Genomic DNA, 19,286 nt, shown 5'->3' with positions numbered 1-19,286 from the left:
CAGATGCTGCATTTTTCCATCACCTTATTACCTTACCAAGATGGCGCCCATAGTTCTGCCCCACTGATCAGTTTCCCTTACCAAGATGGTGTCTACACCTCTGTGTTCCCAACAAAATTGCTGTACCAAGTTGAAAATACAGGAAAGTGCTGTTATTGGAAATCTTGAATAAAAGATCTTGAGGACAATATTTGAAAGTTCCTGCAACATGTGTATAAAGACACACTAAATTGCGGAGGAACTCAGTAAGTCAGGTAGCATTAATGGATAGAGTCAACATTTTGGGTCGAAACCCTTTAGGATGGGAAAGAAAGTGGACAGAAGCCAGAATAAGAAGGTGGGGGAGAGCAAGGAATACAAGCTGGAAGGTGATTGGTGGAAAAAGTAAAGGTCTGAAGAAGAAGGAATCTGATAGGAGAGGAGAGTGAACAATGAGAGAAAGGAAAGAGGAGGGGCACCAGAGGTAAGTTATAGGCCGTTGAGGAGAAGAGAATGGGTACAAAGGGAACAAGAATGGGGAATACATTCTCTTTATGTATAAAGAGAAACACTTTACATTTAAAGAGGGTGTTCCTTCGTTGCCCACTCAACAGCCTCCTTTACAACAATGGCACCATTGCCCATTAAGGTCCTTTATCAACATGGCAGCAGCCTAATTTCACATGGAGACGAGAGGATGTACAGGAGTGAGATATACCAGCTAGTTGAGCCATTACGCAGCAATAACTTTGCACTCAACATCAGTAGAACGAATGAGCTGAATGTGGACTTCAGGAAGGGTGAGACAAGGGAACACAACCAATCCTCACAGAGGGATCAGAAGTGGAGAGAGTGAGCAGCTTCAAGTTCCTGGGTGTCAAGATCTCTGAGGATCTAACCTGGTCCCAACATATCGATGCAGTTATAAAGAAGGCTATACAGCGGCAATATTTCATTAAGAGTTTGAAGAGATTTGGTTTGTCACCCAAAACACTCGAAAACTTCTACGGATGTACTGTGGAGAGCATTTTGACAGGCTGCATCACTGTATGGCATAGGGGGTGGTAACGCACAGAATGATATACATTCAGTCAGCTCCATCTTGGGTACTAGCCTCCGTAATATCCAAGACATCCCCAGAAAAGCGGCGTCCATTATTAAGGACCCCCATCACCCCGGATATGCCCTCATCTCATTGTCAGGTAGGAGTTACAGACTCCTGAAAGCACACACTCGTCGATTTAGGAACAGCTTCTTCCCCTCTGTCATCCGATTCCTAAATGGACATTGATCCCACGAACACTACCTCACTTTTTTATATTATTTCTATTTTTGCACTATTTTAATTGAACTATTTAATATAACTACATATACTTACTGAAATTGATTTGCTTACTTATTTTTCTATATTATCATGTATTGCCGTGTACTGCTGCCGCTCCCGACATATGCCAGTGATATTAAAGCTGATTCACTTCATGCACGAGCCCATCTGTTGAATCGCCGGGCACGGGCACGGGCAGCGGGAGGAGCAGTTGTGCGCGTGCGAATAGTTCCAGCTGTCCACTCTACGCCTGCGCTGCTTCACCAAGATGGCGGTTGAAGCTTCGCCCCCTTCACCAAGGTGGTGCCTGTGACCGCGGCTCTGAGCCGCTCACCATGAGCTGTCCGGTCGAACTGAGGCTCTGCCGGAACTTCCCGGCTCACATGCACCCGCTGCAGGTCCTCATTCCCCAAGCCACCTTTGCTGCCCTCACTCCGGGGCCCGGTCCAGACAGCGGCACCTCCTGCGTGTTATCACTGCATTCCGGGCATGGACCTGGGCCCGCGTTCTTTACCGCCGCCACCGTCTTCGAGGATGAGCCCCTGAGGGAGGCGGGCGCGTCCGGGATCCGAGATGACGGCGTCCCCGGGACCGGAGGGGAGAGAGTCACTGAGCCCACGGTCCACAGTGAGGGGGTTCCCAGGCCCGGAGCAGCAGGGGAGGCAGTCACTGAGTTCAAGGCGAGGGGTACGCGGATCCCGGGGTCTGGAGCAGCAGCAGAGGGGGCCACTGAGTTCAAGGTACAGCGTGAGGACCCCCTCGGGCCCCAGAGTGAAGGGTTGAGCCCCAGTATTGGGCCATTCCAGATATACACCAGTAAGCTCTTCCCTGTACACTATGGGCTGTGGGTGAGTGAGGACGAAACCTTGGGGAAGGGTGTGGAGGAAGGGCCGGTGTCCCCATGGCATGGTGCCCCAGCCCTGCTGCGAGCCTCCTTGGTGAGGTCAGTGCAGAGCTTGAGCCGGGTGGTACTGGGTGCCCGTACTAGAGTCAGCCTGCGCTGGGCAAGCTCCCCTGCGTTTGCCAATGGGCTACTGGTCCTGGCCTGCCAGCGGCAGCCGGTTCTTCTGCGGCAGGGTGACGCTCCCATCGTACCTTACCACCCCTTACTGGGCGAGGATAGCGAGACGGTCCTGGCCCGCCTTCTGGAGCTGGTGGTCCTGGAGTGTCAGCCTGTGCTGCAGGGAGTCCTGAGTGTGTCCACCTGCCTGCTGCTGACTGACTTCAGGGAGCCTGGCGAGCTGCCCCCAGCACAGCCACTCCACCTGTTGCAACCGCTCTGCCTCTCTGACTTCGCCCACTACGCCCGTGGTCTCTGGGCCTCGGGACTCAGTCTGGAGCCTGACAGGCCCACTGATTTCCAGTCCTTCCTGCAGGCCTTGGAGTGCAGGCTGGAGGTGACGGTGGCTGACCTGCCAGGCCTGGCCTTGAGCAGTGAGCTGAGGCTTGGTGACAGGGCCCTGGACCTGGACAGCTGTCTTCTGCTTAACAGGCGGACCCTGTACCGTCTGGGCCTCTTCCACTGCCAGTGGGTCCTTGTCTCGATGCCAGAGCCACCTACAGAAGCAGAGCAGCTCAGGTCAGAGCTCAAGTCTCCTAGGCAGGAAGCAGGAGTTCAGGGGCCAAGCAGTGTCTGGCGGCCAGTAAATGAATTCCTGGCCTGTGTGCTGGTGCTGGAGGTGGGTGAGGGGGCCAGTCTGGAGCTGGGGCAGGACATGGCAGCAATCTCCCACACTATGTGGTTCAACATCTCCAAGGGGGCCCCAGTGCCTACCTCCCACAGAGCACTGAGAGTCAAGGTAGGTGCATTTAAAATTTACTGAAATCTCTAGACTAGTCCTGCCCTGACCCTGACAGCTCCTCTCATTGACTTCTGTGATGTTCCATCATCTTCAGCCATGGATAAGTTACCAGGACCTTCTGAAACATATTCCAGGCTTTTGAGGGAAGCAGCAGAAGTTGTTCTGGAACATAAATCATAAAGTCAAACAGCATGAAAATGGGCTCTTTCAGCTCAGTTCATCCATGCCAACTGGAGTTGCCCAGAGAGCTAGTCCCATCTGCCCGCACTTTGCTCATTGTCCTCTAAACCTCTTGCATCCATGTACTTATCTAGATGCCTTTCAAATGTTGTTAATGTGCCCACCTCAACCACCTCGTTCCAAAGACACACCACCCTTTGCATGAAAAATCTGCCCCAATGTCCCTTGTAAATCTCTCAACTTTGATCTTAAACATTTTTCCTTTGATGCAATGAAAACACATAGTCATTTTCCCAAAGCTGTTTGTGTAGGCAGTTATAGAGATGTAGAAGGCCACTGTGCCCTTGGTGGAATGATTCTCACAGATGGCTGTGGAAGCAAGTCACTTCGTGTATTTCAAAGATTTAAAGGTTCATTTGTTATCAAAGCACGTATCCATATACAACTCTGGAGATTTGTCTTCTCCAGATAGCCACGAAACAAAGAAGGAACATGAGTTGTTCAAAGAGAAACACTAAACCCAACCCACCCTGCACAAAACAGAACGGCGTCCCAATCATCAACCCCCCCCCCGCCGCACAAAACAGAACAGGAACATCAATTCACAAAAACAACCCCTACCCTGCAAAAAATATGACAGAACATCAACCCCCAAACACCCTCCCCTCGTGCAACAGAACAGAAAAGGTTACAGGTGATAAAAAAACATAGAATATAAAAACCATAAGTCTGAAAAAGCCACCAAATGCAGTAGTTCAATCCATAAAAATCATTGAACCACGATACCATCCTATGGCATCATTGAGAGAGGGACACCACACGGGGCAGATAGGCCAACCTGCATGCCATTGCAAAGCACGAAACAATAGGCCACTCAGATCCCTTCTCTGGCAGCGATCAAAAAGAATCCAGTCAGCACTGAGCTATCTCCTACCTTCTGCCTTTAAGGCAGATATGCAGAATTGTTTGTGGCATTGAGATATAGTTAAACCATAAGGTATAGGAGCAGAAGTAGGCCATTTGGCCCATCGAGTCTGCTCTGCCATTCAATCATGGGCTGATCCAATTCTTCCAGTCATCCCCACTCCCTTGCCTTCTCCGCATTCCCTTTGACGCCCCGGCTAATCAAGAACCTATCTATCTCTGCCCTAAGTACACCCAATGACTTGGCCTCCACAGCCGCTTGTGGCAACAAATTCCACAGATTTACCACCCTCTGGCTAAAGTAATTTCTCCACATCTCAGTTCTATAAAGACGTCCTTCAATCCTGAAGTCATGTTCTCTTGCCCTAGAATCCCCTACCATGGGAAATAATTTTGTCATATCTAATCTGTTGAGGCTTTTTAACATTCAGAATGTTTCTATGAGTTGAAATCTTTTCCTAATGGCAGAAAGTGTCCAAAGGGTATAAATTTAGACCGGGTGGGGTGGGGGAGTGTAGAGGGTGCTTGGAATCTCAGATGGACAGCTGGAGAAGTTAATGGAGGTGCAGAATCTCACGACATTTAGTAAGTGTCAAGAAGGCTAGGGACCGACTGCTGATAAATGGGGTTAGAATGAATAGTTTCTTATAGACATAGTGGACCAAAGGTCTTGTTTCAGTCTGTGTGGTTGAGATTCTCGGACGTCTACACCCAGATCCCATTGTTCCACGGTACTTCCAAGGGTCACACCATTCATTCTGTGTACCTATCCTAATCAGTCCTTCCCAAATCATCCTTCACGTTTTTAAGCGTTCAAATTCAGTCTGACATTTCTCCGCTCATCTTACCAACTCATCAATAACATGTAATCTAAGACTACCCTCATTAGCAACAACACTACAAATCACAAACAAGAGAAAATCAGCAGATGCTGGAAATCCAAGTAACACACACAAGATGCTGGAGGAACTCAGCAGGCCAGGCAGCATCTATGGAAAAGAGTACAGTTGCCGTTTTGGGTTGAGACCCTTCAGCAGGACTTGTCTTGGTCCAAAATGTCATCTCTTCCATAGACGCTGTCTGGCCTGCTGAGTTCCCCCAGCATTTTGTGTGTGTAACGCTACAAACGTTTGTTTTCTGATTGATTAATCGTACCTCAGACATTCACAAACAAGGATCCAAACACAGATCCCTGAGGGGTACCAATCACAAATTCAACCCTTCACTATCATCCTCCATATCCTATGGCCAAGTGTTCCGTTCCCACTTCCCACTCCACATCTCTCACCCCATGCACCCACATCCCACTCTCCCTCCCTCAATAGAATATGTCCTAAAGGTATTTTTTCCGTGTTTCAGCGCTTTTACCAGGGGCCAGAATTGCAGAAGGAGCTGGAGGAGAGTCACTCTGAACTGTGTGAGCCTCCTGTGGCAGAGGAACTACACGTGGAGGTGGTGCACTCTCCCACCTATGACTCACGGGCAAACTATGATGGACTGATCTTCCAGCACTTCAGGACCTCCAGGTGGGTGTTCAAACTCTGGCCCTGAGTCCTCCTGTTACTGGGCACCCTGGAGTCTGCCATTCTCAGTGACATTCTGGATCCCTGAGTCAACATCCTCATGGTTACTGTTGATGCCGGTACCCAACACTCCTGGGGTTGCATCAGTTCTGTGTGTGACCTCAGATTAACTAGTTACCTCTTCTCTGCCCAGTGAGGTGGCAGAACTGTCCTCGGATGAGGAATGTCCACCCTGTCAGCAAACACCCAATCCATGGACAGTCAGCGCAGCTTTGTATTTCCACCACAGGTTGGTCCACGAAGGAGCTATGTTGTGTGTGAAGACCAAGGGCAAACCAGAGTTCATTGAGTGCTGTACCGAGAGGCGTGTCAGGTAAGGGTCATGCTGCACGTGGAAATCTGCCTATATCTGTTTGCCCATATCTCTGTGTGTCCATCTTTGTTGCCTGTGTGTCCCTGTCTCTGCATTTGAACATGTGTCCATGCATGTGTGTCAGAACCTGTGAATCTGTTTTTCATTCACCCACTCAGCAGCTGCCGGTCTGTTAACTTTTTGTCCTGTGTTTTAATCTCTCCTTGCTCTCACTGCTCCCTGCCTTTGGAATTTCATCTTGCCCTCCACTTCACCGACCAAAGTATTGATGCAGGAGCTAGAAGCCCAGTGAATAAAACAGTACAGGGTATAGGGCCCGTCGAGTTTAAAGTGAGCACGGGCAGAGGCATGTTCAATAAAGGAAGTTCAGTAAACAATCACGGAGAGTTCAAACCGGAAATAATTCAAACAGGTAGCAGGAAATTTAAGTTCCCTCAGAACAGGGCAGTAAATAAGCAAATTGTAATAATATTTCAAGAATACTACTTCTTTTAACTGAACAAATCTGGTAAGTAGAGGCAGTGTTGCTCAGAGCCATGCAAAGCACTTCCTGTGTTCTGGACCATAGTGATCATTTCTCTAACCTCCAGTAATTTTTCCTCCTCCTTTCTTTTTCTATCCCCATTCTGGTTCCTCTCTCACTCCCTTCTTCTCACCAGCCTCACCTCCTTCCCCTTTTTTCTCCATTTTCCACTGTCCTCTTCTATTAGATTCCTTCTTCTATAGTCCCTTACCTCTTCCAACTATCATCTCCCAGCTTTTTACTTCATCTTCTCTTCTCCACCCACTTTCCTTCTCCCTCACCTGGTTTCACCTACCTCCTGCCAGCTTGTACTCCTTAACCTCTCCCATCTTGCTTTCCAGTCCTGATAAATGATATCAGCCTAAAACATTGATTGTTAACTCCTCTCCAGAGATGTGTTGGGTTTCTCCAGCATTTTGTGAGTGTAGTCAGTGTCATCATTTGTAACTCATACACCTTAGGGGACGTGGGCTCATTTGGTATGGGTATCAAAAAGAATAGGGCATAGACTCGAGGTGAGAGGAGGGAGTTTTAAAGGGGACCCAAGGGATAAGGTTTTCAAACACAGTGGTTGATATCTGGAACTCACTGCCAGAGGAGATGGTGAAATTAGATACAGTCAGTACATTTAAGAAGCATTAATATAGATATTTAAGTAGCAAGAGATATGCTACCAATGTGGCAAGATGAATGTAGTTGGAAAGGTTGGTATGAATGTGCTGGGCCAAAAGGCCTGCTTCTGTTCTCTATGACTCCGGCTCTACAGTGGGGAAGGAGAAAAAGCGATGGGGAGGGGCAGTCTGTTCCAATGAATAACATTTCAGTGCTGGAGAGAGGATGTTCTGGGACAGCTATAAAAGTGGGATCACATCCTTGTCCTGATCTACATTTATTCATGTCCTGTTATAGGAAAAGCATTGGTAAACTTGAAGGAGTGCAGAGAAGATTTACTGGGCTGCTGCCAAGACTTGGGAGTGTGAGTTAAAGGGAGAAGTTGGCCAAGGAGCATAGGGGATCGAGGGGTCATGTTGTAGGGGTATAAAATCAAGAGGGGGATAAATAGGGGAATGCATGTAATCTTTTTCCCAGAGAGAGGGAATCAAAAATGAGAGCGTCCGTTTAAGTTGAGAAGTGAAAGATTTTAAAACGGACCTGGGGGGGGGCAGCAACTTCATGTAGGGGGTGGGAATGAAGTGACTGAGGCAGGTACAACATTCCAAAGGCTTTTAGGTAAGCATATGGAAAGGGCTGGAGAGGGATTGAGACATAACGTGGGCAAATTGGACTAGCCTTGGAGGCACCGTGGTCAGCATGGATGAGTTGGTCTGAGTAGCCTGTTTCTGTAAGCTGTCACTTAGTGGGACAGACACTGAGCAAATTTGCAAGGAAGTTGCTAAGAAGTTGAGAAGCCGCACACACCAGTGCTTGTGGGGGACTTCCTCTCCCCGAATACTGACTAGGATAGGGATAGAATCAGGGTCAAAAAGCAGAGGAGTTTCTCAGTTGTGTTTAAGAGAAACTTGCTGGTGAGTAGCCCCTTTGCTGAAGCCAGATGAAGCAAATATTTCTGGAGGAAAAAAGTGCTATTTGCAATACAGCCTGGGTCATGTAAGGGTTTTAATCCTGAGAACTGTCTGTAAACAGAATCAGAAACCGTTTCAATGAGGTTTGATTAACAATCATTTGTCTGTTGTCTTCCCTTATGTAGTTAGAGTGGTACAGAATCAGAACGTCCCACCTCCAGTGGCGAGTTTCAGTGGCCGTAACATATCGTTTAATCAACTTGTTTTACTAGTGTCAAAGCCAGGTGGAAAATCATGTCTCACAAATTTTGAAGAGGTGACCAAGAAGATTTTGAGGTCAGGGAAATAGATGTTGTCTACAAGGACTTTAACAACAATTTTGACAAGTCCCATATAGTAGGGTAGTCAGGAATGTGAGATCAGATGGGATCCAGGGTGAGCTGGCCATTGGCTGAGTGGAAGTAGTCAGAGGGCGGTGCAGAGGGTTCGTGTGTAGATTGGAGGATTGCAACTAGCGGTGTGTCACAGGGATCAGGATTATTGTTGTTTGACATCTATAATAACGCAAACACGAAATCTGCAGATGCTGGAAATTCAAGCAACACACACAAAATCCTAACGAAGGGTTTCAGCCCGAAACGTTGACTGTACTTCTTCCTATAGATGCTGCCTGGCCTGCTGTGTTCCACCAGCATTTTGTGTGTGTTGTTTAGATAAGAATGTAGGTGTCATGGTGAGTAAGTTAGCTGGTGACAACAATGTTGATGGTGTGGTGGACAGTGAAAAGAGTTGTCTAACTGGATCTTGATAACTGAGAAAAATGGTTCCATTTAGTATCGGAGAATGTATACAGTATACAACCTGAAATCCTTACTCTTCACAAACATCCACAAAACAGAAGGAAACCCCGAAGAATGAATGATATAGAAATGGTAGAACCCCAAAGCCCCCTCACCCCTCCCATGCACAAGCAGCAACAGAGCATCAATCCTCCCCCTCCCCCAACTTGTTCCAGCAGGAAGCATCACACTCACCCCCCCACAAACACTCTCCATGCAAGAAATAGCTAAGCCCCAAAGAGACCATGATCTAGGTCTGCCAAAACTGTAGTCCATAACCCAGCATCTTGACATGCACAGGCTCTCTCACTAGCAATGGAGAGAGAGGTGTCACCCTCTCCACAGCAAGAGCAGAGACTAACAACTCGCTGTTTTGATATTACAGTCTACAGCGTCACTTATCTGAGCTCACCCACCTCAAGAACCAGCAGGCTCCCTCTCCTCCCCCTAATGAGAAAAAGAGAGAGAGAGCCCAATTGCTCATGTGCAGAGGCCACTGACAGCCATACCTGCTGTCTCGATGTTCCAATCTCCAGTGACTCCTCAGTTGGCAACACTGGTGAGGAATCGAGACCACAGGGCCATGCAAAGCTGCATCCCAAAGGTGCAAATTTCCCAGGCTGCTCCTGGAGATATTGGAAATGCCTGGTCAGCAAGCAGGAACCCACTGAGTGCAGCTGGAGATCACAGACTCCGACAGAACCCTAGTCACTTTGAAAAGGAAAGAGGAGATATTAAAGAAAGCAATTTAAGCTCTTTCATAGATGAGCTCAAAGAAGTCACCCTCTGCTACCATCTTAGCTCCTCCCCAGGCAAAGAAATGGTGGGGGCAATTTAACTCAGACAAATGTGAAGTGATACATTTTGGGAAGTTAACCCAAAGCAGGAATTCCACAGTCAATGGCAGTGCTCTGGATGGGATTCTAGAACAGAAAGACCTAGGGGTGTAGTACAGAACTCCCTGAAACTGGCAACATAGGCAGATGTGGTGCTGAAAAGGCATATGGCACACTAGTCTTCATCAGACTAGCCTCCTGCTAAATACAGGAGTTGGGTTGTCATGTAACTGATGTATGAGATGTTAAAGAACCACATATGCAATATTTTGTAAGTTCTGGTTGCTGTACTATGGGAAGGATGTAGAAGTCCACAGCTCTCTGAAAGTGGCTTCACATGCTGAATACTTGCCTTTGTAGGTAGGAGCTGTGAGCATAAAAGTTGGGAAGTTATGTTGCAGCTGTGTAAAACTTGGGTTAGGATACTTTAGTGTATTGTGTGCAGCATTACGGAAAGGATGTGGAGGCTTTGGAGAGAGTGCAGAGAAGGTTTACCCGAATATTACCTGCCAACTCTTGCTCTACCCCTTCACGCCACCTTTTTGTACCAGCTGTTTTCCCCCTTTAAGTCCTGATGAAGGTATTGATCAGAAATGTCGACTGTCCATTTCCATCCACTGATGCTGCCTGACCCTATGAGTTCCTCCAGTGTTTTGTGTTGCTCCAGATTCCGACTTCTGCGTCTCTGGTCTCAGAGAGATGCTGCCTAGATTAGAGAGTATTAGCTTTAAGGAGAGGTTGGAGAAACTTGGTTTCTGAAGTATTAGAGGTTGAGAGGAGACCTGATAAAAGTTTTTAAAATTATGAGAGATATAGAGTAGATAGAGTCTTTTTCCCTGGGTAGAAATGTCAAGTACTAGAGGACGTAGGTTTAAGATGAATGGGAAAAGGTTTAAAGATATGCAGGATGATTTATTCTACATAGAGACCTGGCCCATGGAACATGCTACCTGGGGAAATGGGGCAGGCAGATATGATGGTGACGTTTAAGAGTCCTTTAGACAGACACGTGAACAAGTAATGAATGGTGGGATACAAACCATGTGTGGGCAGATGGCACACTCGATGGGCTGAAGGGCTGTTTCTGTGATGTACTGTTGTATGTACTTTTGGTTTTACCTACTGGGGCACATTAAAGTGGCTGATTAATCGACCAACCCACACGTCTTTAGGAGGTGGGAGGACACCCATATGGTCACAGGTAGAATGTGCAAACTGTGCACAGTGTCGGAGGTCAGGATCAAAGCTGTGTATGTGGAGCAGAGCTCTCCCTGTGCTGCCCAGAGGTTGTACATGACATCTTGACCTCCCCCCACCCCCTTGCCCTTCATCCCTGGTAAACAGTGCTCCTCTGAACTGTTGCTAACCTTTGCTGCAGATGGCCTGTGATCTACCTGAGGGTGAGGTCGGTGAGCAGAGGGGCAGATTCCAAGGCAGCACCTGGTTACCTGGCCGATACAGAGCACACGTCTGTTTACTTGGTGAGTACCTGGCTCTCCGTCTGCAGCTCACTGCAGAAGATATCTGGTTAGACACACAGTCTTGGTGTTCTGTCCCATGGAACAGCCTCCCTCCATACACCCAGACACTCCCTCCTTGCCACCCTCCCCCAACACCCAGAAGGCTCTTCCCCAGCCTTGCCTGCAGCTCCTACCTCTCTGCCTCCATCTTGTCCAGCAGTGGTGTGAGTTGAGACCTGGGACCCCTGCTCCTGGTGCTAACCCTCATGTTGATGAACTGAAATACCAGTTCCCATGGTTTCAGACAGTGATACCAAGGTTGAGAGATTTGCTTCCAGCCACTGGCATTCTATGTTCAAACAGAGGGAAGATTTTTTTTTTCAAAAAGACTTTATTTATAATATAAAAATATACAGAAGAAGAAACAATGCAAACCTTTACATTCATGGTCATTACATTCAGTAGTGTGGGGTAGGGGAATGGACCCAGCCTGTGTCACTGTGGTCTCATCTCCCAGGCTGCCCTTTATATTGAAGGTAGTCTCACTCAGCTCCCACGTTCTTGACTAAGCCAAGGCCACACTGAGGTCCGGGGTAAGAGAAGATGGGGTTGAGATCAGTGTTCACAGGTTACTGATGGGTTGTGTTGTGTAGGTGATATTCTGCGCCGCTGACTGATTGTGTGTTTTGACATATATTTTTCCTTCCAGGATGGCTGTGGCAACAGCTACGTTCCCTGTGCTGTAATGAGTGGTGGTCACCCGTTCTGGGGCAGTGTCTCTCCTCCTGGACTCTCCAGCACTGTCGATACTCTCTGCAACATCATCGAGCCGTACCTGCGCAGTGGGTTAGCATCGGTGCTCTGTTCTGCATCCTGCTTTGTGGCTGCTGTATTGAATGGGTGGTTCTCCATCCACAGGGGCAATAAGGTTAGAGATGGGTACTGGCACCTGATTTGGGCCAGGTACAGCACATCCAGGTTGGGGGAGCTGGTTCTGAGCACAGTTGTAGAATGGGACTAACAGAATGATATGTACTAACAGTGAGACAGGAAGTAGTTGGGTCAGGTGTGTCCATCAAAGTTCTTTGTGAGACTGGCCCACTGCTGCCCTCTCTGATACTCACCCATTTCCCGTCGAACCACTGGCATTGCCAGTGTATTCACAAGTCCTTCATTGTACGAGGTCAGGAAAGGACAGGACACTTAATATTTAAACAAAGGGATTTGGAAAGGATAAGGCCAGACGGAGAGGAGGCAGATAGCAGCATTGACTGAGGAAGCCATTGCAGTGAGGTGAGATACAGATCCTGGGAGCCCACTGCCCCTGACAGGTTCCAGGAAGTGGGAGGGTGGGAAAAGGACAAGTCTGACAGGAAATTATGGAGTGCCTGGGAACTGGGAGCATTTCACTGAGTCTAACCAATCCTTTCCCAGCACTGGGAATGTTATGGGACAGTGTAGAGGGAGGTTCACTCTGTGTCTGACCCTAGGTGTGTGTGATGGGATGCTAGAAGGAGCTTCAGTCTGTATTAGACCCTGGGAGTGTGTGATGAGAGGGAAGAGTATAAATGGTGTGTGTTTACTGTCCTTCTTCATGCATTCAGGCCACCCCTTCTCGATAGACCATGCAGTGTATTACTGTGGGGACCGAGCGGTTGTGGGAAGAGCATGGTGGTGCGGGCTGTGTGCAGCAGGATGAACCTACACTTGGTGAAGGTGAGTAATCATTGTGAGGAGAGGGGGTGCTTGTCAGTCTGAGATCGTGTGTGTGTACTGCCCTGGGTCACCGAGGGACTCTTGCCTGTCTCTCTACTGTCTCTGGGCAGTGTGTGTGTATGTACAGCCCCCAATGATTGTGTATATACTGACCCTGTGCCTCCTTGGAAACTGTGTGTGTACCAAGCAGGGTTCCCTCTGATCCCAAGACTCCTCACTGTGTGTGTCCTACCCCTTCAAACCTCTCAAAGTGAATTGCTTCACACTGATCAGAATTAAATCCCATTATACCAACTGTTAGTATGATTCTGTAGTCCAACGTTATCTGCCGTGCTGTCGGCAACACCACTAATGTTCATATCATCAACAGACTTACCATATCTCCCACATTCATATCCAGTTTGTTAACGAGTATGACAAGCAGTAAGGGTCTCCACTGATCCCTGTTGTACACCACTGGTTCCTGTTACTCCTTCACCTCTGTGATATGCTTACACATCTGTCCCCTTCTGCTGACATTGTGCCTCTCGTCCCCAGGTGGACTGTGTATGCCTCTGTGCCGACTCTATTGGAGCCTCTGAAGCGAAACTGGAAGCTGCCTTTTCACGGGCTGAGGATCATCGTCCATGCATTCTACTGCTGTGTAACATTACAATAGTTGGGAGGGAACGCGATGGAGTGGGACAGGACTCACGTCTGATTTCTGCCCTGCAGCGTTGCATGAAGGGTGTGCAATCCATCCCCACGTAAGGCACTTCCATTATCCTTTTTCCTTCTCCATATCTGCTTTGGTATCCCTTGAATCCCACAGCTCCCCTGCACCACTCCCGTCCCAAGCCTCCCCCACTCCCATCCCGAGACATCCCCCCCCCCCAACTCCTGTCCCGAGACACACACCCCCACTCCTATCCCGAGACACACACCCCCACTCCCATCCGGAGACACCCCCCCCCACTCCCATCCCGAGACACACACCACACTCCCGTCCGGAGACATCCCCCCCCCCCAACTCCTGTCCCGAGACACACACCCCCACTCCCATCCCGAGACACACACCCCCACTCCCATCCGGAGACACACACCCCACTCCCGTCCCGAGACACACCCCCCACTCCCGTCCAGAGACACCCCCCCACTCCCATCCCAAGACATCCCCCCCCAACTCCTGTCCCGAGACACACACCCCCACTCCTATCCCAAGACACACACCCCCACTCCCATCCCGAGACACACACCCCACTCCCATCCCGAGACACACCCCCTACTCCCGTCCTGAGACACACACCCCACTCCCGTCCTGAGACACACCCCCCACTCCCATCCTGAGACACACACCGCACTCCCATCCCGAAACACACACCCCACTCCCGTCCTGAGACACACCCCACTCCCATCCCGAGACACACACCCCACTCCCATCCCGAGACACACACCCCCACTCCCGTCCCGAGACACACACCCTACTCCCATCCCGAGACACACCCCCACTCCCATCCTGAGACACACCCCCTACTCCCGTCCTGAGACACACACCCCACTCCCGTCCTGAGACACACACCCCACTCCCATCCTGAGACACACACCCCACTCCCGTCCGGAGACACACCCCCTACTCCCATCCTGAGACACACCCCACTCCCGTCCTGAGACACACCCCCACTCCCATCCCGAGACACACACCCCACTCCCGTCCTGAGACACACACCCCACTCCCATCCCGAGACACACACCCCACTCCCATCCTGAGACACACCCCCACTCCCATCCCGAGACACACACCCCACTCCCGTCCTGAGACACACACCCCACTCCCATCCCGAGACACACACCCCACTCCCATCCTGAGACACCCTCCCATTCCCATTCTGCACCCCCCCACTTCCATACCATTTATCCCCAGTCCAGTCCCACAGCCCCCACTCCCATTCCAAGCCCCTCCATTATTACCCACCCCAATCCCACAACCCCCACCCCAAACATTTGTCCAGCTCTGATCACTTCTCCCTGAATTTGGTTGGTTACCCTGGAGTCTTTCTTGAATACATTGTGTCATTGAGCTTCAGCGGCCCTTTACTCTTGAATGATTCCCTACCTCCTGGATGGAGCAGTTACTTCTCAGCTCAGGCCACGATGTAAGATGGTGTTAGAGTCCCCGCCATTGGAAACATTAGCTCCACATCTACCCTGACAAGCCTTGGAAGAAATTTGCCTATTCATTCTTCTAAACTGAGGAGTATATCGGCCTCGTCTGCTTAATTAGCCCAGATACAACTTCTGATAGTTATGCTAGGTGATTTTAACTTTCCACTTAATGACAAGGACTCCTATACTGTAAAAGGACTAGATGGAAAAGAGATGTCAAATGTTTTCCGGAAAGCTTCCTTAGGAGGCCCAACTAGAGAGCATGCAATACTAGATCTCCTAATAGGGTATGAGACAGGGCAGGTGGCAGAAGTTTGTGTAGGGGAACAGTTTGCATCGAGTGATCATAGTGCCATTTGTCTGAAAGGAATTATGGAAAAGATTAAGATAGTCCTCGGGATGAGATTCTAAATTGAGGAAAGGCCAATTTTGATGATCTTTCAGAAAGGATCTGGCAAATGTAATTGGGACAGGTTGCTTTTTTTAAATCAAAGTTGTACTTGGTAAGTGGGAAGCTTTCAAAATTGAAATTTGAGAATACAGAGTTTGCCAGAGTAAAAGGCAAAGATAACAGGAAATAGGAACCTGGTGTTCGAGAGATGTTGAGGCACTGGTTAAGAAAAAGGAGGTGCATAGTGGGTATAGGCAGGCAGAAACAAATGAGGTACATTGAGTATAAGAAATGCAAGAGAACACTTAAGGATATCAGGAGGGCTGAAAGAAGAGATGAGATTGCTCTAGCAGACAAGGTGAAGGAGAATCCTAAGGGCTTCTACATATATATTAGAAGCAAAAGCATAACAAGGGGCAAAATTGGTCCTCTGGAAGATCAGAGTGGTAATTATGTAAGGAGCCAAAAGAGAGGGCAGATCTGGATTTTTTGCATCAGTATTTACTTGGGAGGTGGACATAGTCTATAGATTTGAGCCAGAGCAGCTGCGAGCTCACTTACTCTAAACTGATTACAGAGGTGGAAGAGTTTGCTGCCTCGAGGCAAATTAGGGTGGATAAATCCCCACCAACAATATGTTCCCTCTGACTTGGTGGGAGGCTAGTGCAACGTTGTTTAAGAAGGCTCTAAGAATAAGCCACAAAATTATAGGCCAGTGAGCCTGACATCAGAAGCGAGAAAGTTCTCGGAAGGTATTCTAAAGGACCGGATACACAAGTATTTGGATAGACAGGGGCTGATTAGGGATAGTCAGCATAGTTTTGTGAATGATAAGTCATTCTAACTAACCTTACAGAGTTTTTCAAGGAAGTCACCAGGAAAATTGATGAAGGTAACACTGAATGTTGTTTACATGGACTTTTGGAAGGCCTTTGACGTGGTCCCATATAGGAGGTTGGTCAAGAAGTTTTAGTCGCTTAGCTTTCAAAATGAAGTAGTAAATTGTATTAGACATTAGCTTTATGGGAGAAGCCAAAGAGTGGTAGTAGATGATCGCTTTTCTGACTGGAAGCCTGTGACTAGTGGAGTGCCACAGGGATCGGTGCTGTGTCCATTGTTCTTTGTTATCTATATCAACAAACTGGATGAAAATGTGGTAAACTGGATCAGAATTTATGGATGACACTAAGATTGGGGGTATATAGTGATCAGTGAGAAAGACTATCAAAGCTTGCAGAGGAATCTGGACCAGCTGGAGAAATGGGCTGAAAAATGGCAGATGGAATTTGGTGCAGACAAGTGCACAGTGTTGCACTTTGGGAGGACTAAACCAGGGTAGGTCTTACACAGTGAGCAATACGTCACTGAGGAGTGCGGTAGAACACACTGGGAATACAGATCCATAATTCCTGAAAGTGGCTTCCATGTAGGTAAGATCATAAAGAGAGCTTTTGGTACAGTGGCCTTCATAAATCAAAGTACTAACTACTGGAGTTGGATGTTATATTTAAGTTGCTTAAGATGTTGGTGAGGCCTAATTTGGAGTATTATGTGCAGTTTTTGTCACCTAACTACAAGAAAGATGTAAATAGGATTGAAAGAGTGCAAATAAAATTTACAAGGAAGTTGCTGGGACTTAAGGATCTGAGTTACAGGGAAAAGTTGAATTGGTTTGGATTTTATTCCCTAGAATGTAGAAGATTGAGGAGAGATCTGATAGAAGTATATGAAATTATGAGGGGTATAGATAGGCTTTTTCCAATGAGGTTGAGTGAGACTAGAACTAGAGATCATGGGTTAAACATGAAAGGTGAAATGTTTAAAGAGAACATGATGGGGAACTTCTTCACTCAAAGGGTGATGAGAGGGTGGATGGAACTGCCAGCACAAGTGTTGGGTACAGCGTTGATTTCAACATTTAAAAGAAATTTGGATAGGTACATGAATGGGAAGTGTCTGGGGATCGAGAGGCTATGGTCCAGATGCGGTTCGATGGGACTAGGTAGGTTAATAGTTTGGCATGGACTAGATGGGTCAAAAGGCCTGTTTCTATGGTACGTATTCTGTGACTCTAATTTACCTGCCATCCCAGCAATTGGCCAGCTGGACCCTCCCTGCACCCATGCTGCAACCACATTCCTTAGAAAGGGTGAGCGGACCTGCACACAATACTCCAGATGTGGATTCCCCAGGGCCATGAATACTGTCATTGAACCAAGGTATTTTTGCTCTTGTACTCCATCCTTGTATCAATAAAGGCCAGCTTTGAGACAGCAGATGATGAATGCCAATCGTGCTGAAATGTCTGCCTGCACAGATGCTGCCTGATCTGCAGAGTTTCTACAGTAGTTCTGTTATTTTGATTAAGGACAACTGTTTGTTTGCCTTCGTAATGACCTGTTTTATTGCACGTCAACTTTCAGTGAGCTGTGTGCAGGGACACCCAACTCCATTGGAACACCAACTTCTTCCAACCTGCCTTTTACTGCTCCACCTGTTTCTATCTTTCTTACATTTTCCACCTTTTGTGCCTTTGCTCATTCACAAGGTAGCAGTGTAATTGTAGTGCACAAGGATGCCGTTTGGCCCATCTTGTCCGTGCTATTGCTACAAGACAACCCACTTTCATTTAAGAGAGACTACAAATGCCACAAACTTGGGGCCACGCACAAAATGCTTGAGGAAGTCAGTGGGTCAAGTAGCATCATGAAGAGAAATGAACAGTCGACATTTAGGGTAAAGACCTTCATCGGGACTGGAAAGAAAGGGGAGATGGACAGCATTAAAAAAAGTGGGGAAGAGGTGGAGCAATAGCCTACAGGTGATCCAGGTAAGGAAGGGAATGATAAGCAGGGGATGATAGGCAGGTGATGGAGTTTCTCCAGCATTTTGTGTGTTTGTCATTTTCACTCCTGTCTCTTCTCCGCATCTTTAAATTTTTCCTGACTGTATCCCATTTCTTCTTTGGATGCCACCATTGAAACTGCCTCCATCAACAGGCAGTGGTCATGTCACCTGTAATTCTCTTCCCCTTCATGCCTGAGACCTCTCCTCAATCCCTCTGCCAATGGGAGCCTCATAGTCTGGATCCCTATTTACTAGGTATTTCTATCAGACCAACCCCCACCCCACAACAGTCTACTCTTAATGGAAAATAATCTCAGTTGCTCCAGACTATCCTTGGCCCAATCTCCGAACCGCCCCCGATTACCTGGTTGTCCTCTCTCTGATTGGTTGCAGCAACTACCCGGTAGTGGTGGTTGGGACAGCAGTGCGAGTGAGGGATGTGTCGGCTGACCTACAAGCAGTTTTCCTTCATGAGTTGGCGGTGGGTGCCCTGTTGGAAGAACAGCGGAAACAGATGGTAAGAGCACTCAGCAGCAACCTGCCCCTGGGCAAGGACGTGAACCTAGCCAAGATCGCCAAGCTGACTGCGGTGAGTCACCACAAAGCGAGGCAAAGGGCCTGTTGATGGAATATGGGGGAAGAGAAGGGCAGGGGTTAGAGGGCATGGGATCAGTCATTGGGGTTGAGGGTGTGGCATCAGTTGTTGGGGTATGAGAGAGGTCTTTGGGGTCATTGGGATTGAGTCAGTCATTAGGGGATGAGAGGTCAGATAGTGTCAGTGACGGAGGAAATGGGATCAGAGCAGGAATGTTTCTGTATCAGAGATGGAGCACCTGGGGTTCATCAGGTTCAGAGGGCATGGGGTCAGCTGGGATTGGGGTTGGAGAGTGTAACCCTTATCTGG

At 48.3% G+C, this 19,286-nt stretch overlaps 1 protein-coding gene across 2 annotated transcripts in view; it reads left to right on the top strand.

Moving 5' to 3' along the window:
* The first annotated feature begins 1,555 nt into the window (after window positions 1-1,555).
* The window catches only part of pex6 (peroxisomal biogenesis factor 6), a 37,985-nt gene continuing 20,254 nt past the window's right edge, over window positions 1,556-19,286 (top strand). Inside the window, exons 1-8 of one of the 2 annotated variants that reach the window (XM_073056279.1) lie at window positions 1,556-2,043; window positions 5,569-5,735; window positions 6,022-6,105; window positions 11,205-11,307; window positions 11,996-12,132; window positions 12,891-13,002; window positions 13,540-13,748; window positions 18,776-18,971. In XM_073056279.1, the coding sequence (XP_072912380.1) occupies window positions 1,639-2,043; window positions 5,569-5,735; window positions 6,022-6,105; window positions 11,205-11,307; window positions 11,996-12,132; window positions 12,891-13,002; window positions 13,540-13,748; window positions 18,776-18,971 (1,413 nt within the window). In that variant the 5' untranslated portion in view covers window positions 1,556-1,638. Of the gene's footprint in view, window positions 3,103-5,568; window positions 5,736-6,021; window positions 6,106-11,204; window positions 11,308-11,995; window positions 12,133-12,890; window positions 13,003-13,539; window positions 13,749-18,775; window positions 18,972-19,286 lie in introns of both variants that reach the window. The other variant, XM_073056278.1, reaches the window with a different exon arrangement.

Source organism: Hemitrygon akajei, chromosome 9 (genome assembly GCF_048418815.1).
Source record: "Hemitrygon akajei chromosome 9, sHemAka1.3, whole genome shotgun sequence".
In the NCBI taxonomy this organism is placed as follows: Eukaryota; Metazoa; Chordata; class Chondrichthyes; order Myliobatiformes; family Dasyatidae; genus Hemitrygon; species Hemitrygon akajei.
The sequence above is the reverse complement of the archived record's forward strand: the minus strand, read 5'-3'. Positions and strand labels throughout refer to the sequence as shown.